At 36.5% G+C, this 25,825-nt stretch overlaps 1 protein-coding gene across 2 annotated transcripts; it reads right to left on the reverse strand.

The window, feature by feature from the left end:
- Positions 1 to 8,334: 8,334 nt before the first annotated feature.
- On the reverse strand, positions 8,335 to 22,172 carry GNRHR (gonadotropin releasing hormone receptor). 2 transcript variants are annotated; one of them, XM_036096920.1, is made up of 3 exons: positions 21,654 to 22,172; positions 11,045 to 11,261; positions 8,335 to 8,579 (listed from the first exon to the last, which is right to left on the reverse strand). In XM_036096920.1, the coding sequence occupies exons 1-3, from the start codon at positions 22,170 to 22,172 to the stop codon at positions 8,335 to 8,337; spliced, it is 981 nt and encodes a 326-aa protein (XP_035952813.1). The 2 variants fall into 2 exon arrangements, with proteins under 2 accessions (XP_035952813.1, XP_035952814.1); XM_036096921.2 differs by having other exon boundaries at positions 8,552 to 8,579; positions 11,045 to 11,136.
- Between the last annotated feature and the right edge of the window lie 3,653 nt (positions 22,173 to 25,825).

Consider the following 25,825-nt stretch of genomic DNA (forward strand, 5'->3'; position numbering starts at 1 on the left):
CATGAATGATCAAGGGATGATGTGCAAATATCTGAAAATGAAGGATATCACTGGATATGATAAGGAAACCATCAATAGGTCACCTCCATGAGGGCAATGTGCTTTACTCAGTTGAAGGAGGAAGGATGGCTTTCAGACATCAATTTAGCTTCCATGAAGCTCCCTTGTGCTTGGCAATCACCTGACCCACTTCCTTGTCATGTGGTTTCTCCCAAGTCAAATCTTCTCTCCATCTCTCTCTACTCCAGTATTTTCCCAGATATGATGAAGTCCTCCTCCATCTGAGCTCCTTACAGAGAGAATGGACAATTGTTTGAATATTGATGAGCATTACAGTAAGTCAAGAATTGAGAAATCATCATTAGTTTTGATAGTAGGGTGATCTTTGGTGACCTTGGACAAGAGTTTCAATGGAGTAGAAGGAACAGAATCCAGGTTAACATGTGTTGAAGATTAAAAGGGAAGTAAGGAAGAGGAGTGATCAGATGTGGACAACTCTTGAGAAGTTTTCTGTGAAGACTAGAAAAATGGATTGTGGATGGTGAAGCTGAAATCAAATATATAGTTGAGGATTTTTTTAATGATGTGAGATGATGAAGTATTTTTTTTTTTAAGATTTTATTTATTTATTTGACAGAGACAGTGAGAGCGGGAACACAAGCAGGGGGAGTGGGAGAGGGAGAAGCAGGCTTCCCGCTGAGCAGGGAGCCCAATATGGGACTTGATCCCAGGACTCTGGGATCATGACCTGAGCCGAAGGCAGACGCTTAACAACTGAGCCACCCAGGCACCTTGATAAAGTATTTTTATATGCCAATAGGAATGATTTAGTAGAGAGGGAGAGATTGATGGTGTAGGAAAGATCTGAAGAAGTTATGTGCTTGAAAGTAGAGAGGGAACGGTATCTAGAACAGAGGGGGATGGATTGGCTTTTAAGTGGAGCAGGGAGAAGTCTTCCATTGTAATAGGAGAATACAGAGAACAAGATGTCCTTGAGGAAGGTTTATAGATTTAGTAGTGAAAAGTTGAGAGAGCTCTCCTCTGATGGATCTTTGTCAGTTTCTGCATCTGTATTTCTCTGAGATCTATTTCTATTGAATGTGAAAGTGCTGTTCTGGTAGTGGTTGTATTTTGTCAAATAGCCAGTTATGGGATTGTTATCTGCAGTAGACTTGGGAAGACTTTGTGGAGCTAGCTCTGGGAACTACATCTATTGGGGTAAGCAGTTGTTTGTAGAGGAACCAGCCCTTAGTAAAGATAGAAAGCACAGCCTAGAAAGTAGAACACATCTAACATATTTAGTGATAAATAATGAGAAGTTCAGGGGAGCGACTAATAATGGGGAAAGAGGTAGTTGAGAGTATAGCAAGATACATCCTATCAGGTGGGTGGAGCATAATAATTAGAAATATATAAACGCAGGCAGCATTAAAAATTTTGGTACACAGCCTGGCATATAATTTGCAGCTGGGATGTCTGAAATCAGATAGCATGTCCTTCCCTAGTTAAAGCTGATTTAAGAACAGACTTCAGTCCCAAGCATGATCAGAAGAGGCATTAGAATGGCAAGTATGAGGCAGGACCTCATTCTAGCAAGTATAACTTTCTGGAGAGATCATCAAGATGGCAAACTTGGCAAGAAAGTAAGATTTTATCCTTTTACTAGGACTAGTGTATAAATTTGGGAAGTGGAAATGATCTTAGAAATAACATAGGGGTGGGGGGCCTGGATGGCTTAGTCGGTTAAGCATCTCACTCTTGATCTCAGCTCAGGTCTTGATCTCGGGGTCACAAGTTCAAGCCCTGTGTTGGGTTCCACACTGGGCATGGAGCCTACTTAAAAAAAAAAAAAGAAAGAAAGAAAGAATGCAGGGGTTTAGTTCCTTCCTATCAGAGGATTCATGTTTTCTGGGGCCTGAAGTTTTTACAATTTTGAGAGCTCTCTGTAATACATAATTGGGTATAAAAGAAAAAAAATTGTTAGAATGAGAAAGGAAATCACAAATTACAAAAAGCTGACAAATATCATAAACATCAATCTACAAAAATAATGAAATAATTTTAATCATTAATTCCTTGCCATAATCTAAAATACTTTTTTCCCTAAGCTATTTTGGATGCATACTCCCTGATTATGTTTTTATATAATAATGTTTTATAATACAGATTTTTATATATTGATAGTTTAAAAAGTTTTCTTTCAATTTCACAGTTCTTCGTTAGTAATGACCTCTGATACACTGAGATGCATAAAACAGACATACTTGATGTATTTAGTACTGCATATAGTTTTGTGTCCTACAAACACAGAAATTCAGATACTTTGTACATTTGAAGTCAAAAAGGAAAAAATGTAGGGGAATTTATATTTGTATATGCTGCATTGTTGAGTATATTTCTGAGCAGAGAATTTCCATTTTAACTAGGACTTGCTAAGGACCAAATCTTTTCCTTATAATTTTACATGTGAAGTAATTGGTTTTTTATTGTTGCATAATTAATTACCACAAACATAGCAACTTAAAGCAACACATATTTCTTATCTCACAGCTTCTGTGGCTACACAGTCCTGGAGTGACACTGGGTCCTCTGCTCAGGGTCTCATCAGGCTGTAATCAAGATGTTGGCCAGGCTGTGCTCTTCTCTGGAGGATTGACTGAGGAGGAATCCACTTCCAAGTTTATTCAGTTTTTTTGGCAGAATTCCTGCATTTGTATGACTGAGGGCCCAGCCTTCGTGGGAGGCTACCCATAAGTCCTGGAGGCTGCCCACAATTCGCTGCCATGAAATCCTCTCTACAAAGATAGTTCACAGCATGGCTGTTTGCTTTTTCAAGAGCAGCAGGAATATTTGGTTCCAGTCAGCTAAGATGGAGTCTTACATAACATAACATAATCATGGGAATGACATCCCATCACCTTTGCCTTATTGTAACCTAACCGAGGGAGTCACACCCCATGAGCATCGCCGTAAGTAAAGCATGGTTGGAAGCAAATCACAGGTTCCATCTGCCCTCAGAGTGGATTCTACAAAGTTGTGATTTATTGGGAAATACTTTAGGGTGTAAAGCATTTCCTGAGGACTGGAAAAATTTTCCATAGACCAGCTTCTGTACATTTTATACCCTGTTTTCCCTCCATGACCCACATAGTTCTGGTGCCATATGTCCAGACACATTTACATCATGATATGACTTCTGACCTTACACTTTCCTGTCACTGTGACAGATAAATCAGTATGATGGTTACCGATATTTCATCTAGTACTATGCCTAGAGCTTACTGTGATAGTTAGCAGTGACTTAACTGTACTTGAAAGTGACCAAGAACCACATCATATCCCTCTAGATTCAATGTTAATATATTCCTATTTTAACTCACCTTTGGCTGGATCCTAAAGATATCCATGGCCATCCCAATACTGCCTCATCCAAGGGGAGGAGTGCAACAGAGGGGAATAAAGAGGGGAAAAGATAGTCTTGACCCATTGCAATTATAGTATCTTATTTTTGTGAATTTTATAAAAATATATGACATTGTGAAGACATCTTTCCCAGGGCCTCAGGCAGAAACTGAATAAGTAAGGAACTTGAAGTTAAGTTTTATTAGCTTCATGGAAAATATGCTTCAGATTGCCACATATTTAATTACTAAGTTATTTGACAGTTATTCTCTGGATCTGAAGTGATGGCCAGAATTTTAAAAACATATGAAAATTTCTTACCTAATGGAATGAATGATAAAAACAGACAAACAAAAAACAGGGACCAAGAGTTCCCAAGAAAGTAAATAATTGGGCAGAAACCACGCTCTGCATCTACTGAAGATTGCAACCACTGGAGTTTAAAATGTTTGGATTTAGATTGTGGAAAATAATAAAATCTGTTCTTTCCCCTTAGGACTACAATTACTATGCAATTACTGTGCTCTGATAAGGGTAGTTAGTCTGTATGCTTTGTATTAAATTGTGTGCTATTTTAACTTTGTGGTATACATAGTTTCAATTTTATTTTGGTAGTGGAAGTTACTGCTGCTTTCAGACCTCCAAAACATTCTCCTTCTGCTCTTAGGAGAAAGAAAGAGACAGGACTGAGAGAAAAAGAGAGGGAGGGGAGGGAGAAGGGAAGAGAGAGAAAAACAGAGAGATAGGGAGAGGAGGGAGAGAGACAGAGAGAGAGGGAGAGAATGAAGTACGTTCTTTATTTTTGTTATCTGGTAGCTAAATATTCAGGGAAATGAGCCCTGCCTTCCTAAAATGAAACATACCCTTAAGTTGTTTAAGGTAATTCCCCTCTCCTTTGCTAGTGATTGGTTTAGAATTGGCTATGTGTTCCAATTCTAGCCAATTTAAAAGGAAGTGCTGAAAGTTCTGGGGAAGAGGGAGCCATGCTTTACTTTTGAGACTTAGAATGGCAACTAACTTCTAATCGTGAAAGGAAAGCCTAGCGGAAGCAGAGAAAATGATTCAAAGCTCTGAATTAACCAATTCTGCAAGCTCACCTATGGACATCCTGTAACATGAGATGAAACATGTCACTTCTAGTCTGATGTTTCTTACTACAGCAGAAAGCATTCTAACAGAAATAGTGACATGTAAAATCATGCAAACACACACATATAACATTTATTATTTTTTTCTCATTATGAAAGCAATGTTCATTCTGGAAACTTGGAATTATAGGAATTCACAAGAAAGAAGATTGAAAAAAACCACTTAGAGATAACGATATCAATACTTTTTACGTATATTCTTCTATTGTTCCTATACATGCATTTTATATATTATATAACTTTAAAAATTAGGCTTATAGTTTTAAACTTGATTTTTAAAACTTAATAACCCTAACAATTAAATTGAAGATTTAAATAAATGAATTTTAATTAGAGATTAAACTCGACCTTATTCTTTTATTTAGTTTCCTATGGACACAATTTATAGTAATTAGAAAAGCTCAAAGCATTGACTCAACATTTGAAACTAGGCTAAAGGTAAAATAGGTGAAATTCTAAACATATTTTAACGGCCCATAAATATTATCTTTATGACTACAAAGTAAATTCTGAGGCCAGGTCACTTTAAGGAAATTCCTAACTCATTTATACTGATATATGCTCCTTGGAAAGTAATGTTTGTGATACCGATTCCTCTTCCAGTATTTTTTTTTCCTTCTTAGCTGTTATAGCTCTGTTTCTTAGGCTGAAATTGAATTAGTGCAATCTTTGTTCAATTCATTGTCATTCGTTTATGTCATTTGTTTACTAAATTGAATTGCAAGAGGAAACCCAAATTATAGCCAGTTTTATATGCTAAATAAAGGAGACAGCCAGATAGAATCTTCATTATCTATATATTGGATTCACTCTACAGAGTATATCCATTTTTTTTTTACAAGGAATCTTCATCTTTTATTATGATTGGAAATAGAGTAAATGACTGTAATATCAAATATTGAATATTCTCTGTTAAATGGCATATCTTTCATTTAAAGCCACATTTACCTTTTGAGCTATAAATTTTATTTTTTTAATTTTTATTTTATTTATTTATTTTTTAAAGATTTTATTTATTTATTTGACAGAGAGAGACACAGTGAGAGAGGGAACACAAGCAGGGGGAGTGGGAGAGGGAGAAGCAGGCCCCCCGCGGAGCAGGGAGCCAGATGCAGGGCTTGATCCCAGGACCCTGAGATCATGACCTCAGCTGAAGGCAGACTCTTAACGACTGAGCCACCCAGGCGCCCCTTGAGCTATAAATTTTAATTTATATATCCATATTATAATTTATGGACCACAATATTTATATAATATACTTATTTCTGAGAAGTTTTTCAGAACATATTGAGCCTTAAGAAAATTTCCAAGTCTGAAATGGTGAGTAACCAAATTGAAACCATCCAGTTCAATATTAACATTATTATGCATGCATATAAACAAATGAATACATTCATTTTTTTAAAAGATTTTTATTTATTTACTTGAGAGAGAGCGAGAGTGAGAGAGAGCACAGAGGAAGAGGGAGAAGCAGACTCCCCACTGAGCAGGGAGCCTGATGCAGGGATGCGGGGCTATCTCAGGACTCTGAAATCATGACCTGAGCCAAAAGCAGATGCTTAACTGAGGCTGACTGAACCACCCAGGTGCCCCCCCCAAAGATTTTTATTTGTTTAAAATGAATACGTCCTGATACAATTTTATTGTAATAAACTTTCTTATACAAAATCAATGAGGGCTCAACCTTTTTTGTGACATGAACTCCTTTGGCAGTCTGGTTTGGCCTATAAACCCCTTTCAGGATAATGTTTTTAAATGTATAAAATAACACAAATAGAAATAAAAGAAAAGCAGTTGCATTGAAATACAGTTTTGTGCATGGACCATAGGTTATAAACCCCTGCACCAAATTTTGAATAGCCCTTTAGTTAATGTATCAAAAAATGCCTGAGAACATATCTAAATAAAAGTTTCTTGAACATCTAAGAGCCATGCTGACATGTGTTCATTAAACACATATCCAATAAAGCCCTTAAATTATATCTTATATATGTGTGTTGTTTTGCCTTTAAATCTGGAAGTAAGAATTGTTACCATCTTAGGAATAAGTGTATGATAAAGATTAAAGAAGATTGGTTTTGTTGTGACTTATCGATAGTATTGTGTCATCTGGTAGAACTATTAAATCTTGGTATCAATATACATGCCTTAAAAGTTAACTTTGAGCATTTTAGCACATTACAAATTTTGAGCCTTGCCCAATTCAGCTGTAGAGTAGGCACATGGATTGATTAATTAAAGGTATGGGCTTAGTAAAAAAGAAAATATGAATGAAAGAGTAAAAGGAAGGAGCTGAATGGTGACAAACAGGATCAGTGGAAATAGAATTGGAAAATAATGTAGGATGTGGAAACACACACACACACACATAAACACTGAAGAGTATGTGTGAGAAGAGAAAAATAAGGAAAGTCTACCATTAGTCTAATTAGTAATTTACTTTCCACAGATCCACATGCTCTGGAAATTTGAAATTACATTTCATCTTTGAGTGGCACTACATATCTCATATGAATATAATAGTATTTTACCTATTTTTTTTAAGAAAAAATTAAATGATGGATGAATTTCTTTAAAGTCCTTTACAAACTTTTCTTGTCGTGTATATTATATTCTCATAATTTTCATCCTCCTCCTTTCTCATGGAACAGGTAGAAATAGTCCTGAATTAAAAGAGGTGTTGTGCCCACATATTTTGAAAACCTTACTCCTGAATGTGAATATCAGTTAGTTAAACATTTACAGTTTTTCTTTACCTTTTTTCAATACTTCATTGGTTTCTTTGACCTGTATATATTAAAACTGTAGTTTTCAGTGTTCCTCTTATGTATCAAATATCTTTTCACTTGTGCTTTTGTTTGATTTCTTACTTGTTTTTCTCAGGGACTTTTGGGTTATAGATTTAGTAAAATCAGAAGATAGAAAAAATCTCTCATATTAAAACAGAGGGCATATTATGTATAAAACATAATCAGTTTTTCTTGATTATATTTAAAAACAATGTTATTACTACAGTTAATTACCACAGACTCCATTGACTATGCAGCATAGAGGAATGTTCTAATCCCTGTCCAAATACTAATCCCTCTACACCTCCCCTTTTTATGAAGGCACTTCACGCTGTTCCATATAAAGACTGGGATGAAGGAGAACTACGATGGAATGGATGGTGAGTTGGTTGCTGAATACTTCAAACTTCAGAATGCTTTTGAAATTAAAAAAAAAATTAGATTCATTGCATTATTTTTTAACCAGAGGAGGGAAGATTGATCTTATGGGTAGGGGAAATACTCACTCTGTGCTTTAGATATTATTGTAGCATAAGATATAATTGCTGCTAAGCCCCTTGGGAAAAAACTCTCAAAGGCATGCCTAGGTTAAGACTGTGTTATGGTTTCTCAGCCTTACTTTTTGGAATCTCTTTGTCTTAGGCCATGGCTGTTTTAAATATTTATACATTAATAGACAAGGAGAAAGTGATAAGAAACCTATGTAATGTGTTATAGGAGCCCAGAAAGGGCAGACATTAATTCAGAAGTTTATGATTATGAGGGAATATTTTATTATTTTTCTTGAATTTTCTTTTTCTTTGTGTTTGTATTTTTTTTTAATTTGCAATTGAGTTTCTGACAATGTGATTTTAAAAAGAAGAAGGACGTTAATATAAACTTAAACTCTGTTTTGTTTGTATGTAAATGTGCTGCAACTTTTGTGTTTCTTATTCCCATTTGATGAAATTCACTACCTTGCTCTTCTCTGTATGACTTTCTACATAGTCTATCAATTACAGAGAGAAATATCCATATATAAGGGGATCAAAGCATGGATTTAAAAGAGCAAAAAGAAAGAAGAAGTGATTTACTGGATCTGACACCCTGTTTAACATTTCAGGATCAAACCAGTACCAAATTCCTAGGACATAGTAGGGGGTCCAGCAGATAGTAAATGAGGTGGCAAATGCAACTGTCATCTTTAGGGTCCTCAGCCGAGCTCTTGGTATATTATTCTTGGATTGATTCAGTTGTAACTCTGTTAGATAGAGAAAAAAGTAGGTGTTTAAAGACCAGTTTTACTAATGATGTAATGTATGATGACTAACATAACATAATAAAATAAAATTTAAAAACATAAAGACCAGTTTTATTACAAAACCAAAATGGACAAAAAGGAAGGGTCACTAATTAAAACTAATTAGTGGAACAGGAACAAATTTCCATTATTTTTAATAATTTTTAATAATGAAAATTTGTTTGTAAAGGATATTAATGTTCCAAGTTTTCCACTATGTCATATAATGAATAGAGAAGATTAAAGATGACAGTGCTCTTAAAAATAAATTTTCACCGAATTAATTTGGATTTGAAATGTGTGGGTACTCAAACTTTTAAAACATTAATTTAAGAGAGTAGACTGAAGTTGAGCTGAATTCGATTACGTGTTTACACAGAACTATACTTACTATCTGAGTATCTCTGACAGTAAGGATGATGAGAATCACACATGGATGAAAGAGTGTTGTCCAAATTTATCTTTCTCAACCATGTGCTTCTCTCTATGGTATTCAAAACAATTTCCCTTTTCATATCAGTAAATCATTTAAAGTTCACATGTATGTGTGTGCGTGGTGTATGTGTGGTATGTGTATGGTGTATGTGAGGTGTGTGCATGTGTTTGTTAAATATGTGGTGTATGTGGTATATGTGGGCTCTGCGTGTGTGTGTGTGTAAATTCACTGGAGTTTAATGGAAATGTGGACTCTAACAGGCAGCTTGCATGACATTTAGCACGTAGTTCTTAACTGCAGTTTTAAAGTACCTAAAATCTGTTCTTGTATTTCATAATCCAGAACTGCTATTTTAAAATAAAAAATACCCTTCACATGCTATATTTTTTTCTGACGGAAATAGATCATGCTTTTCAGAAGTAGCCATTTGGCAACTTCTTACTCATTGATCACAAAAGAGTGGAAACATGGAGGAAAAGATTTACATGCATGATATTTTAATTATAAAATTAATTTTTGACTAGAAATGTTAAAATCAGTAATTTATTGAGTACAGATTAGTTGTAGATTTCTGTCATACAAACCTAATTATCATTTACTGTGCACCTTGCTATGGGTCTTGTTCTTTTCACACATTATTTCATTTAATCCTCAATATCTGTAAACTTTAATGACATAAGTAATAAAGCAATCAATAGGAATGAACACATTTAAAAAAGCATTTTGGCTTAGCACAGGGGCTGAATCTGAAAAAATGTTGAACCTCCTGTAACATAACTGTCGTTCCGCCTATTTTGAGATATCATCACATTTCATTACTGGTTTACTGTTTTACCATCTTCTTCTAGACTGTAGACTCCATGAAAGTGGGATAGTTACTGGGCTGTTTTATTCACCACAGTATCCTCATCTATCACCATTTCCAGCAATATTGAGTAGTTAATACATATTGGTTGAATAAAGAAAAGATTAATTAACTAAATCTGTCTTAGTAATATTTAACTATTGCTCCTTGCCTCTTCTGTTTTGATTCTCTGCTTCTGCCTAGCTCACATTTTTTCAGATTAATCCCTATTTGGGGTCTATCTTCTTATTCTCCATGTGCCCTTCTTAGATATCCCTTATAGAACTGACTTTCTCTGGGGTAAGATTTTGAGGGCAAATGTTTTTTGTATTAAATAAGTTAAATAAATTAAATTAAGTATTAAATACCATTTTGTTCTGGGAACTGCCCAAGTATCAATTATAGGACGGTGCCATAATTATCTCCTTGAGAAAGTATCTGCTGAGAGTAATCACACTACAGTAAATAAGATGATTTTCCTGTTAAGTTGTGCCCTGTATAACTTCTGTGCCATGCCATTGGTAACATGTCTTTTGGATGTCATGCCAACATAGACATATTTACTTTGCAAATTCATAAATTTTAGTTTTCGAGATTGCACCAGATTACGGAAGCAAAAAAAGGCACAACCACAGCTGTGAAGATTCAGATGAAAGAGTCAATGACGTATTCAACAGTATTTCTCACACCAACACACGTGCACACACACACGTGCACAGTTATGTTGTGTGGAATAGGGGATTTGAGTGTGAAATGGAACAGCTTAACTTTAATGAGTCTCTTGACTACCATTTAACGAGGTGTGCTTTGCGATATTCTAGAAATCAGGTGTTTCGTATAGTGTTGTGGTGGGCCCAGCAGGAGCAATTTGCTAATGCTTCTACTGGGTAACATGAGGTAACTGTTCTTTCGTTTTTAATTTCATGGTACAAATTTGGAACATTGGGAGATACCAAATTACCTCATCTGTAAACTGGGGATAGTAGAGGTATAATAAAAGTATTACCTCATGGATTTACTGTGAATATTAAATATGCAAACTGCTTAGAATAGTATCTGGCACCTAGTACATGACACTCTGCGTTGAATATTGCTGTTGTAAAACCTGTTTACCCATAATTAACACCGAATCTAAGGAATACGTACTGTGGGGATCCTGATGAAGGACCCGTGTCAGGGTGAAGATGATTTTTGCATTGCAGATCAACATGATGAGAAGAGGGATGATGAAGAGGCAGCTGAAGGTGAAGAAGTTATAAAAGGCTTGATGCCACCATCGTGGAAAACTGCAGTGTGTTACACATTGAGAGAAACCTGTCTGTCCAGAGCTATCTGCTAAGTGGATCATCCTGAAGATATATAACTGTATGAGAAAAGAAAAAAAAAAAACAACTGAAAAATGGCGTTACTTTCTTTCAAACAGTATTTGCATGTTTTCTTGAAAGCTTTTTCCTTCTGTATTCTGCAGGCCTTTAAACACATTGCCCAAAGCGACAGCTCAGCGCCTTGATATTATCCCTTTGGCGCTTCAGTGAAAAGTTGTAAGTGGATCTTTACTCAAAATATGTTTGGGTAATGTGAATGGATCTATAGGATTTTGGATTTTTTTGGAAATTATTTCAACCTAGCAGAAAATCAACCAAGGATTTAAACACTGTTCGTATTTCAATTTCAGATGCAATTATGCTGAGTTAGGTTTTTGCAAGTGATTTTGTCTATCATTATATCTGCAGCACCCAAAACTGTGTCTAACAGTTAGAATGTGCCCCCAAGATACATATTTAAATTCTATTTTTGAGACAGAAAACCCCATTAAAATGGTCAAAAGACATGAATAGACCATTCACAAAAAAAGATACAGCAGTGCCCTTCGGCATATGAAGAGATGTTCAACCTCATTCGTGATAAAATGCCAATTAAGGCTACACTGAAATGGCATTTTTTACTCTCAAGATTGGCAAAAATGAAAAATAGCAACAAACTCTCATGGCCAGGTTGTGGGGAAAAAATACTCTCCCACATTGCTAGTAGGAATGCAAATTGGCACAACCCCTATGGAGAAGAATTTGGCAATAAGTAGCATAACTACATCTGCATTTACTTTTGACCCAGCAATCTGATCTCTAGGAATTTACTCTGAAGATACACTCCTACTTCCATTATATGAAAATACATAGGCACAAAGTTATTCATTGGTGCATTGTTTGTAATTGAAAAACATTGAAAATAATGTAAATACCAATTCATAGAACAGTAGCTGAATAAAATCCGGTGGACCACACAATGGAGTGCTATACACCTGCAGAAAAAGAGTAAGGAAAATCTCCATGTGGATTTCCACGCATGTGTGCGTGTGTGCGCGTGTGCGTGTCTGTGTGTGTGTCTGTGGGTATGTACTTATTTTCTAGCTCTGTCTGCTGGGAGTGTAGGAACAATGACATCCTACTGGCAGTAAGCACATCCAGCACTCTCGTACCCAGGTCTTGTTTTCTAAAGACCATTCTCTACCAAAAGGAACCAGAGCTCACTGGAGAAGTGGGTGAGTCCCAAGGGTGACAGAGGCAAACTACAATATGTGCTTAGAACAGCTTGTGCCAAAAAGCCAGGAAGTACTAAAAGAATAGTGGAGCATGTCAGAAGAGCTCTGGAGCCAGCTTGAAAGAAAATCTGGGACAGTGTCAGCATTGACAACAAAACCCCAAAACCAAAAAACAAAGCCCTGATAAAAAGGAATGATTAACTGTTGAATAAAGGAAGAATCCACAAGTCCACGCTGATATACATTACAAAATAATAGCAACAAAGAAATGGGGAGGGGAAAAAAACTCTTTATTATTGTAGAAAGCCAACTAATAAATGTGTAAGGAATAATGAAAGTAGTGATTACCAAATGGTAATAATAAATGATTCAGGCAAGAATCATCAATGGATAGTAAAAACATGGGTGAAGTTTGAGGAAAGCAGGATATTTACATAATTTGTAAGTACCTACCTTCAAGATACTTAGTCATTATGAAGAGTAAAATTAATAACTTGACTGTAGAGAAATAACCGAATAATTAAATTAGCATTGCCAATAATGGGACCAATGGACAGCAGCTGCTTCCCTATAATGCACTGAGAAGTACTCACCATTCCTTCTTTGGTATTTCTGTTTAAAGTACATAACCTACATCTAACCATGAGAAAACATTAGACAAACTCAACTAGAGGGGCATTCTACAAAATAAGTGGCCTGCACTCTTCAAAAATGTCAATGTCATGAAACACAAAGAGAGGCTGAAGAATGGTTCCAATTTAAAGGAGGCTAATGAGATGTGGCAGCTAAATCCAATGCATAATCTTGGATTTTCTCTTGTTAAAAGGGACATCACTGGGACAATTGGTGAGATATGAATAAGTTATATAGATTAAATAATAGTATTTTTTCAGTACTAATTTCCTGATTTTGATACTTGTACTGTGAGTATGTGCCGGAAAAAACACATTGAAGTATTAAAAGGGACATCATATCTGAATTTACTTTTAAACAATTCAGAAAAAAAAATGTATATAGGAGACGAAGCAAATAAACAGATGCAGTAAAATGTTAATATTTGGGGAAGCCCAGGGAAAGGTATTCCAGAAATCTTTGTATGATTCTTGCAAACTTTCTTTAAGTGTGAAATTATGTTTTTCTTTAAATCATAAATTGTATCAACTATTAAACAAATGTTGCAAGTAGTTTTCAAAAAGAAGTTCTAGTAGACATTTACTCATTCTTTCCCCATTTATCAAGCACACTTCTTATCCAGTCATTTCTAAGCTTTTCCACTGAGAAACTTCATTTTACTATGATGCATTATTAAAATCAAAAGATAAGAGTGCCCAAGCACTGTAAAACTAATAGTAAATTCAAACAAAATGTTACAGGATTTAAAAAATTTTAAGCAAATGAGGGACAGTATTTATTTTTTAAAGTTTTTGATTGAATAAATAAATTTTAATTTAATTTAATTAATTCCACAGACCCAGGATTTCTTTCCTTTTTGAGGTATTGGAATGGGAGTAGAGTGTGCTTTTAAAAAAAAAACCCTATATTTACTTTCTTTGCTTGTGGAGTAGAAAAATTTAATAAAATATAAATATGATAAACAATAAATAAAATATAGTAAACATAATATAAAATATAATGCTGTATCTTTTATTTGTAATCAAAATGTTGATTTTCAGTTTCAGATCTTTTTTCAAGGGCGAAATAGTATTTTTAAATTAATCCACTAGAGGGCGCCCAAAGATCATATAATCAAATTTAAAGTTCAGAAACTCAAAACCTCTATTCAGCTAATTCTACTTTACAATCCAGACCAATTTTTTCCACATCACAAAGTAACCCTTTAAATTTTCCATACTTTTTGGCAACCTGATCTTATTTAAAATTTAGTTTTGAATTTGGCCCCACAGATGTTGTGAGTTGAAGTCTTTGGAAGGGTTACTTCACAAAGAACCTGAGAATCTAGTATTTCTTTAAAACCTTAGCTACTTCTCTCCCCATCTTCCCAATCATACTTGGACCCAGATGACCCAAGTTTGACTTCCTGTTTTGCACTGCTCTGCCACATTTTCACTTTAATGTTTCATGTTTTTAAATCATAATGATGAAACTTTCAATAAAATAACTTTGAAATAGGGCCATGATTTGAGCTAATGGTTATCTTTGTTTAATAAATGCTTATTTTTTTTTTTTGTTTTGAGAGAGAGAGAATGTGCACGGGGGTGGGGGAGGGGCAGAGGGAGAGGGAGAGAGAATCTCAAGCAGACTCCCCACTGAGCACAGAGCCCTTCACAGGCTCTATCTCTTGACCCTGAGACCTGAGCTGAAATCAAGAGTCTGATTCATACCCAGCTGAGCCATCCAGGCACTCCAAATGCTTATTGTTAAAGCAACTACTTGGTCAAAAACTATACTAGGTGCTCTCTGTCATAAAAGATGAACCAGATATATCCTACTCTCAGAGAACTTAAAATTTGGTAGGGGACCTATAGCGTGTATATGACACCTGTCACATAAGGAAGACTGTTGTGAGTTCTAAAGAGTGACACAGTAGAGTGTCATGGTAACTCAGAATCTTACTTGCCCATGAATAAGCTGAATCTAGCTTATTTTGTGCTCCAAGACCATGTTCATTGGAGTGATTAATATAGGGACACACTTTACTTCCAATGTTTTGTTTTTTTGTCCTTGGATTATAATTCTTTAATTTCTTAGTTTCTCCTTTCTCATCCTTGGCCCCAGTTCTCATCAGTGTTTGCTTTATTTTGCCATAAACAAGAGCAATCTATTTTCCTTCTTTAGAGTCATTTGCAGGTGCTTCTTAGAGTATTGTTTTTAACCCTCACCTTACCCCAGACTAATTACATTATCACCTAATCTTTTCCAGTGGTAATTATCTTTAGATGATGTGCTTCAGTTTCTTCCTCTATAAAATGGAGATATTAATAGTATTTACCGCTAGGAGTTGTCAAGACAATTACATGAATTAATGCTTGCAAAGCACTTAGAATAATGCCTGGCACACAGCGCTGTAAAAGTTGTAACCATTATTATAAAAATTTCAAGGCACACAACTTATAAATGTGTATTCCTATGTATTTATTTATATATTTATAAGTATTTACCATATATTTTTTCCTGATAGTTCTTAAACATCTCTTCTCAACTTAAGACTTTCCTGCCTTTTCCTTCTCTAGTCTTCTACAGGACAAAAAGAAATAGACAAAATTGCATAATGTGCAATAGTGTAGTAGCTAAAAGCTCTGGGGATGGAATTAACTGGATGTACTAACATCTGCACTTACTAGACTATAATCTTGGGCATTTTATAGAACATTCTTAACCTTAGTTTCTGTATGAATAAAATAAAGATAATAACTGTATACAATATATAGGGTTTTTGGGAGCCTTACATGAAATAATGCATGCAGAAGGATTTAGCACAATTCCTGACACATATTTATGTCTTCCATAAACGAATATTTATCATCATCATAGTTGTTATTTATTTATTTATGTTTATTGTTGTTATTTATGTTATTAGTATGCTACTCCTATGTTCCAGTATAGTTCTTGGCATATTGTACACGTGTGATGGGAATTGATTGGATTTAAGCTGCTTGTCAAGTTCAGAAGTACATTCTAGTCCAGTCAAGTGCATTCTGTGTGTCAAGGCAAGCCTCTATACATCTTCAGATCACATGTCTTTACACCAAAGACTAAAGGATGTCTCATATATCTTGCCTTCCAACCCGGGTTAGCGACAGAATTTAAATGCTGTCAGCATGTAATGCTCCATATCATCACAGATAAACTAATGGTGTGAACTTCCGCAAATGATTCTTGTCGTGAGAGATGAGTGCCGATGGAAACCATGTGATTTTTGATGAGATATGAACACCCCTAATTCAGCAAATGTTTTCTCCTCAGCATGTACTTACCAGCCCAACTACACATAGTCTTAAGGCAGATTTTCTTTTGGGTCATGTTTTTTCCTTCCCTCCCCTTCCTTTTTCTTTTCTCCCTCTTTCTTTCCCTCTTTCTCTCTCACCCTTCCTTCTTTCCTTCCTTCCAACCTTATTTTACTGTTATAGATAAGACCTTCAGGACTTGAATTATTATGCTTTGGTGTATATAGCTTTCAGAAAGAGTAGGATAGGCTGGTAACTAGGAGGTAGTTTGGCAAAACTGACTTATCAGTCAGAATGCTATAATTTTGAGAAATTGGAAATAATCAATCTTCATGTAAGCAATTCTCTTTGCTGTCTCTTGAAGAATCATTTAATATTCATACTCATATTTCCCTATTATTGTCCCTCCTGACTTCAACAACTCTATTATGAACAAAGGAATGAAAACAGGAGGAGAGGAAGGAATGAACATTAATGGAGTATCTAAGTATAAAGCCTTGTACTAGGTGATTTTATGTATCTTATTCTTTACAATTTCTTCACCACTATTCTTTTAAGTTTGGTTAAGTAATTTACTCAGAGCCACAGAGATAGTAAGAGACAGCATTGGGATTTAAAACCAACTTTGTTTAAATCCAATACTCATGCCATTTCTACTATTCTGTTGCCTTCCAAGCTTTGCTGCAGGGAGATCTAAGGTCTTCAGAGACCGTGAGCAGGGCTAGTGAATGCCCAAGCAGAAGACTGGCCTCGCTTATCCCTCTTCAGCAAAAACAGCTCCACTTATATGTTTCATGTATTTATTGGGGCTCCAGGTAGAATTTTTGCTTTTTAAAAACTTCCATTACTAGGAAAAAGTTTGACAGTGCAGCTAGGCTATGCTGAAACTTCTGAAAATATATCCTCAAACCATCATAGAATTACTCAAGTAACAGATGATCAATATATGCACCAGAGGATGATGATTAAAGTCATCCTTACAATGTGAATTGTCCACTACAGGATGCACCTTTGTCAGTGGGCTTATCCAGAGAGCATGATGAAGCACGAGGTGGACTTGTGGTGTGCCACGGGCTAGAAATAAGAAGCCCTTTCAATCTCTCATCTTTCCCATTAAGTATGCGTAACATTAGTCATGGGATTAAAACCTCTTTTATTCAGAGAGATAGCAGAGAGCTCTAATAAAAAGAAAACCTGGACTTAATAAAAAGACATGAGTCCAACAGTCCAAGTGACATTGGGAAAGTTAATGAACCCCTTCAGATGGCAGATTTTTTTTTTTTAAGATTTTATTTATTTTTTATTTGTCAGAGAGAGAGAGCACAAGCAAGGGGAGTGGCAGGCAGAGGGAGAAGGAGAAGCAGACTCCCCACTGAGCAGGGAGCCCGATGCAGGACTCGATACCAGGACCCTGGGATCATGACCTGAGCCGAGGGCAGACGCTTAACCGACTGAGCCACCCAGGCGTCCCTGAACTGCAGATTATACCCATCGGTAGTTGCAATCAACATTAAAAAATGAAAAGAAACACAGTTGAATATTTTATGAAAAATTTTCTCAGTTATTGGTATGTGAGAGACAGACAGGCAAAGTCTCTATGTGCTATGTATTTCTTACTTTGGGTTACTGCCAGAAAGGTTCGCACGCCATTGCTCTCAAAGGTACTCTTTATACTTTCTGATACGCGGGATGGGGATAGTAACATGGCTGTTACATACTGCATAGAATGAGGTTTTTCAGGAAACTTTAGTAAAGTGCTTTATAAATTTAATCTGCTGCTGAAAGTAAGGATGAGTCATGTGTTTCACCATAAAATAATACCATCATTTTCTGTGGCCCATATTCACATAAATCTCTCAGGAAGAGTAATGTATTTGAGGTCAGGCTATTAGATGAACATCCTAAACAATTCAAATTTAATTTTATATTTTCTTTTTACTACATCAAGATAAATAAGTATTTGACACTATCTTTCTATTATTGCTGTGATATATTTGGATGAAAATAATTTAATTAATAAAGCAATATATTTTTTATAGCCTCTGGGACAGCCCTTTAAAGGAGACTGACATTATTGGTTTGCATTTCAGTTAATATCACACTTGATCTTAGCCAAAAGGCCGATCACAAATTGACCTATTTCTTTTCTTTTTAAAAAAATATTTACTTATTTTAGAGAGAGAGTGCGCGCGCACGAGAGTGTGCATTGCGGCAGGGGAGGGGGGCGGGGAGGAGCAGAGGGAAAGGGAGAGAACCCTCAAGCAGACTCCCTGCTGAGCATGGAGCCCCAAAGCGGGGCTTGATCCCATGACCCTGAGATCACCACCAGAGCTGAAATCAAGAGTCGAACACTCAACCAACTTAGCCCCTCAAATTAACCTATTTCTACTTCTGTTTAGACTTCGTCAGTATCCCAACTGAACAACTACTTTCCAAATACCTGTACTTATACAGTGAATTTATATCGGTAGAATTATGTCTTAAAGCAAATGTTTTCAGCTCTTTTCAGAGCCTGGCTTCCCTCCCCCTTCAAACAAACAGAGAAACAAACAGGTAGACAAACACTGCTTTTCTCAACCTACCTGCCTATTTCAATGGTTTTACTGTTAAAACTCCTTGGCTAAAAATAGTGGAGCTGTAGTTTACACCCTCTGGTTATTAACTCCCTAAATCCAACTTGTTGCCAAGCTTTGTTTTTTTTGTTGTTGTTGTTGTTTGTTTGTTTGAAATGTCCCTCTTACAATCAGTTTTCTTTGAGACTACTCTAGCCACCAACCTAATCACCTCATTGCCAGAAAAGCTGGAAAAGCTTTGTCTGTCTCTTGGATCTGTTTGGGTCTATGTAAATTTTCTTATAGTATTTTTCTTAAAAAATCACTTTATTTCTTGCCCCGGACTCACAAAGGATTTATGGAGGATTTATGGCTCCCATGTTAATTTCGGAATTTCCCCTGGTTATCCCTGTCTTCTATAACACAGGTCCATCATACCCCTCATTCACTGATTCACTCATCCAAACTTATTGTTTCAGCAGAAGGTGAAGGATTTATTTGATCTGAAGAGAAATCACATTATCCAAACCTTTTACATTTCTATTTTTGCTAGTTTTCTTATTAGGTACTGTGAATATTAATTAAGTTGAGCATAACAGTCTCCATCACTTAAGAGTGTATGCCTTAATGGCAAAGACAAGTAAATGCATAATCATGATGTTTTATGATAAATCGTGCACTACGAGGTGGAAGAAAAGGGAGCAACCACCAAATCTGATTTCCTGCTAGTCCTACCTCTCAATCTTTTGCTTCAGCCAGACAAGTCTCCTGTGAAAATTAATCATACTTTTCAACTCTTGCTGAAAAACATATGTGATCTTTGACTTATTTTTTCCATCCAAATACCATCCATCTTAAAAGACTCAAATTATCCTACCTTTAACCTTAAAGCATTCCTTCCCCATTTCAACTCTTACTCATCTCTTCTTCTTCTTACACTTGTAATAGGTTTTAAAAGTGTTTAGTATAGGGGCACCTGGGTGGCTCAGGCGGTTAAGTGTCTGCCTTCAGCTCAGGTCATGATCTCAGGGTCCTGGGATCAAGTCCCACATCAGGCTCCCTGCTCAGTGGGGAGTCTGCTTCTCCCACTGCCTCTGCCTCTCCCCCTGCTTGTGCTCTCTCTCTCCATCAAATAAATAAATAAAATCTTTAAAAAAGTGCTCAGTATATAGTTGTATTAGTTTTATATAAGTTTTGTCTCCCACAACTGAATTACATTTTCTTTGAGGGCTGTTTCTTTTTTTTTTTTTTTTTAAGATTTTATTTATTTATTTGACAGAGAGAGATAGCGAGAGAGGGAACACAAGCAGGGGGAGTGGGAGAGGGAGAAGCAGGCCTCCCGCGGAGCAGGGAGCCCGATGCGGGGCTCGATCCCAGGACCCTGGGATCATGACCTGCGCCGAAGGCAGACGCTTAACGACTGAGCCACCCAGGCGCCCCGAGGGCTGTTTCTTTGTTTCGTCAGTATCTGACTCAGTCTGAAGAGCCTAACTGTCTTCCCTAAGAAAATCAATAAATAAGCAGCACTCTTACTTTAAAGAAACAAAATGGAAAACTTCAGGCATAAACCTTAGCTAAAATAACCTCATTTTGAGAGACACATTTACTAAACCTCTTCTTGTGTATTCACTGTGAGAATCATACTATGCTTTTCTCCAGGGAAATCAAAATACTTTAGCTTTTTCCATTTAAGTGAGGAATTGTTGGGAAAATTTGGTTATCCAACTTCCTAGTTTTTTGCTATATTTAGTGAGTTCTGCATGGCAGGATTTTTGTTTGTTTGTTTTTGTTTGTTTGTTTGTTTGTTTTTTAACCACCTGGCTCATGTAGAATGTGTAGATAACTTCCATTTGTAGAGGCTGGTTTTTGAAACATTCTGGTTAACTTGGTCGTCTACCTCTTGACACATCCTTGAACCCTAGGTTCATCATCATACAGTACATTTACAAGCATACGGACAACTTCTTTATCTGTTATTGAAGGATCTTTGTTATCTGTAAGAATGTGTCCTTTTCTTCAGAGATATGACTGCTGAAGAAGACAGATTCAGTCAATCAGGTTGCCTCTGATGAGGACAATCTGGAGTGATATCTGCCTGAACCAGAAGCCTTGTGCCTACACCAACAATCCTAATCTTGCTAATAGCCTGTTGCAGTCTAGGCTACCTCCAGATAAGCTCAAGTCAATCTCAGAGAAATATTCAAATTTCAAAAGTCCAGGATTTCCCACTACAACATACTAGTTGAGAATAATTCTAAGTTGCAACAGTGACAGAATAGTTTCCGCTCAAGAAGTCCCAAGTGAGACAAGTTATAAGCACTTTCTACCTATGCAAATTTCACAGTTCCTCAAGATTCTCTCCATTTACCATATCAATCAGAGTGAATGGGAAACTAGATGAAAGGATAAAATGGGGATGAGGTCAAATTTGACAGTAGCTACATTTTTTGAGGAGCATTTACTATGTACCAGAGATTATGCTAGACACTTTAATACATTGTTCATCTAATCTTCATGAAAGTTGCATAAAGTAGGCATTACCTCCATTTTATAAATGAAGAAACTGAAACTCAGAGAAGTTAAAAGATGTGCCCAAGGTAACAGAGCCGGGATTAAACTCTACTCTCTAATTCCCTGAGTCCAAGCTCTTAAAGATAATACAATATTGCCTTTGACATGCGATAATACAGTACAGTAGTCAAGTTGAGATAGGAAATCTGTGATTGCCATATCCTAACAAGTTCATGATAATGGTTTACCTGTGGTCCAGCAAAGATACCACTGAGGAGCCAGGCCAAGCCAATCATGGACTGCCCAAGCTTGCCATTGCTTTTCATAGCTAGAGGCCTCGTGATGGCCAGGGAGCGGTCCAGGCTGATCACTACCATCATGAAGGCAGGGGCATACATGGAGAAAAGTTTCAGGTAGCTGAGGACTTTGCAGAGGAACTCCCCAGCACGCCATTGGACTGTAATGTTCCACATTCCATCCAGTGGCATGACAATCAGAGTCTCCACCAGGTTGGCTAAGGTCAGATGTTTTAAAAGCACCTTCATTCTCGAAAGCTTTCTCCCTTTCTCTTTCTTTTGAGTCCATTTCTGAAGTTTCAACAAGAAAGAAGCATTAAAAGTTGTAGAGAGTAGAAAAAGGAAGAAAGTAACTGTCACTCGGATCTTTCCAGATAAGGTCAGGGTGGGGAGGTTGCCTTGCATCAGTGGGTTGCTGTGGTTTACGGCTGAGCAGTGGTTTTGATTCTGTTCAGGCGAGGCGCTTGCCATGTTTCCTGACCGACGGAGCTTCAAGACTTGTGTTTCTGGCACTTGTGATGTTTTGTCGTCATCTAGCCCAAAACTCCGTTTTATTTCTGCCTTCTTTAGATGGAAACATCACAGGTTTAGATTTACGTCAAATTTTGTCCCTGAGCTACTTTATGTTTAACGTAAAAGATCAAGGTGAACTTGTTTTGCGGGCTAGTAATCCAGCAGAGTGCTGAAACAGAGCATGTCGAACACATTCTGAGGGCCAAATGTAACCGTAGTACCTCAGCAGATGGCCTGGTTTTCACAACATTTTTCCTAAGGAGAGAAGGACATCTGAAGCTTAATTCTGAATTTAAAATCCGCTCATGCTACTATTTACATAACTTTAATAAAGAGATTTTCTAAAGACTATTAAATGCTCTTATTCTGTCCAACAGATACAAAATGAAGTTGGAGAAAAATACTAAAAAAGAACTGAATCCAGTTCAAATCTGTTGTTTTAAGAAATTAATTCATTTCTCAAAAACATTTGTTTTTCTCTCTCGGTCACACACTGCTGTGCGTTCAAGCACTAGACAAACATATTCATTTAAAACCGTCTTCCACAAAACATCTAATTAATACCTTTACAGAATTAATTTGATCTAATACAAATTGGTCTGCATTCAAATTTATCTATTGATCTAAATGGCCCGATTATCCATGCTTAGGCTGCAGTAAAAATGATCAACTCTTTTTTCTTATTGCCTTGCATTTATAATTGTTTAAACATTATACTTGCCATTATTGCACATTATTGCATAAGGCAGCGAGATACTGGAGACAATACTGTATAGATGCTGTACCCACATTCATATATGTTTATATGTAATATGAATATTTGCTTAAATTCCTTTATATGTTGTCTGATCATTTCAAATTGGGGCCACTTAGAAACTCTCTGTGTTACTGCTTTAGCGTTCATGGTGGGTGTTTGATGATATTATTTACTAACACTGATATGACTTACACTGGAATTTATTAAATCACTAGCTTGATTTGTCTTTTGTGAACTAGTTTGCTTTCGTGGTAGCTAAAGCAGGAATAATGTTAGGAGTATAGGTGACTTGGGGCGTCTGGGTGGCTCAGGCAGTTAAGCATCTGCCTTCGGCTCAGGTCATGAATTCAGCGTCCCGGGATTGAGCCCCACATCAGGCTCCCTGCTCAGCGAGGAGCAAGCTTCTCCCTCTCCCTCTGCCCCTCCCCCTGCTCATGCTCTCTCTTTTTCTCTCTCTCTCCCAAATAAATAAAATCTTTTTTTTTTTTTTAAAGAGTATAGGTGACTCTTTTGACTTAGATGGTCCATTCTTGTTGATTCATTTATTTGTTTTTTCTGTCTTACATTCATTTATTTAATAAATAGTTACTAAATACCTGCTACATATACTCTTAGACTTTGCAGGTGACAAATTGTGCACATGGCATCATCCGGGCCCTGAAGGAGCTTATTTGGTACTACAGAAGATTAGATAAGGGTATTGGATATGTCCGTGTGCATCTCGGACTCCCTCTGCGCCGGCTGCCTCCTGCATCTGGTGGAACGTAGAGCACTTGCTTACCTGGGCTCCCTCTTGGCTGTCACTTCATGCCCAGAATTCCTGGCTTTCTCTCACCACTTCTAGACTTGAAGGAAATATTATACTGCAGGACGTGGACTCTGGCCTCCTAAGTGGTTTTCTGAAGGGTCTGGAAATATTTTCTAATGTAGTATTTTGGTTCTGAAATGGACTACTTCAGAATAATTAGTGAGAGGAATAGATGAGTCAGAAATTATGTGACGTACACCTTTTGGAAATACATCACATGTGTTTCTAAGCACAAATCTAGCATAAATACAGACTTGACTCATTATTTGTGGTACTTCTATCAAGTTGCCATGAACACTGAATTGGTGAATACTGAATACTTCCTCCAAACAAAAATATGGGGTTAGGTTTTTGTGAGCCACAACCATTTGCATTATATATATGTTCATTTGCCAACACCCTTGTAAAACAAGGAGTCTCATTATTGAAAATCTGCTTTTTCACATAACCCTTTTCCTGTGTAACACTTAGCAGATATTTAAAATATTGTTCCCAAGATTCCTGATATGCAGAAATTGCCACACCTGCAAGTTGGACATTTTTCACACCATATGGCCTTTTGAATTGTGCAGGTCAGTTACCATATTTTTTATTTTTATTTTTATTTTTTATTTTTTTGGCTTTCACTGTCAGAACAAGGCTGTCCACCATATTTTTAAAAAATTAATCCTCATCTCATGAATCCACACATTTTTCCACTTTTCCACTTTTTCCATGGCTTCATCACACACTGATTACGCTTTAGGACTCTCGAGAGCAGCCACATGTTCATATCAGCAAATGTTCTCTTCCTTTTTCTGGATGTACTGGATTATTGATTTCCAGGGTCCTGGGATCGAGCCCCACATCAGGTTCCTTGCCCCGGGGAGGGGTGGTGGTGGGGGAAGCCTGCTTCTCTTCTGCCTGCCGCTCCCCCTACTTGTGCTCTCTAGCTCTGTCTCTCTCTCTCTCTCTGTCAAATAAATAAATAAATAAATACATCTTTAACAAATAATACATGTATTTTCTCTGTAAGGTACATCGTAGTCTTCTTGCACTTAGGAACACTGGACAGCATTTCAGCACTCTGTTTGGGGCCATTTTATACAGTGAAATCACTAACAAAATGCACAAAACTATGAAAAAACATGGCACTAAATATACTATAGAAAGGAAGCTTACTTATAGTATGAAAGCTATAATGAGAATTGCACATCGGGCCACTCAAATTTCTCCCCACTCTGTGTAAACATGTGTCTGGGAATAATCACAAAAGCACTGTGGATATTGATTTGGGGTTACAAATGGATTTTAACAAATAGGTGAATTTGCAAGTAGTAAGGATTGCCTGTACATAAAAATCAGTAAGTAAAACCAGAAAGTTAAAGAAAAACAAATTCCCACTAGAGCTTCCAAGTAAGTTAAACTGTATTACAAACAAAATGTTTATAATATTAAAAAACATAGTGTTTTCACCCAGAACTTCACAACAGATTGAAAGAAATACTATTTGTTGAGTTCTCAGCTGTTGAGGGTTTAGGGGAGATAGTGAAATTATGTTTATATAGAATATTTAAAAAGACATTTTTTTACATCTGAGATTTGTGACCATAAAATTTGTACCTTCTATATTAGCTATACGAGGTTCCTTGTAACAGTTCATTATCCTGAAGAACTCAAAAGGCTTTGCATACACATCATGTCAGTTAATCTTAGCAGGGCCATATGCCTGAAACCAAATAAAACAAGGTAACTCTTGGGTAGATTTTACAAATTGGAAAAGCTTTTATATGTGGCCCAGAAACCAAAAGAAGAAAGGAAAAATTGTTCATGATAAAATCTGATTATACTGAAGTATATTTTGCCTTTTGCCTCTCATTTAGGGACAGAAACCCTTCCTCACATTCATTTCCCACATTGTAAAGTAATGAGGAAACCAGAAGACGGTAATGTCAGAGAAGTAATGGGAGGAGAGAATTTCAGGAGAGAGGGAGCGATCCATACATCAAATATCTTAGTGACAGGAAAAAGCCCAAAGAGACTTAGTAGGATGAGACAGCTGGGAGG

Source organism: Halichoerus grypus, chromosome 3 (genome assembly GCF_964656455.1).
Source record: "Halichoerus grypus chromosome 3, mHalGry1.hap1.1, whole genome shotgun sequence".
In the NCBI taxonomy this organism is placed as follows: domain Eukaryota; kingdom Metazoa; phylum Chordata; class Mammalia; order Carnivora; family Phocidae; genus Halichoerus; species Halichoerus grypus.

Bases quoted from the DNA above. Each gene is read 5' to 3' on its own strand.
- GNRHR (XM_036096920.1), bottom strand. From the start codon at position 22,172: ATGGCAAGCGCCTCGCCTGAACAGAATCAAAACCACTGCTCAGCCGTA. The intron at 11,262-21,653 runs GTAAACCATTAT...TTTCTCATACAG, and splicing joins GTATCTTTGCTGGACCACAG to TTATATATCTTCAGGATGAT. The intron at 8,580-11,044 runs GTACGTATTCCT...TCTATCTAACAG, and splicing joins CCTTCATCAGGATCCCCACA to AGTTACAACTGAATCAATCC.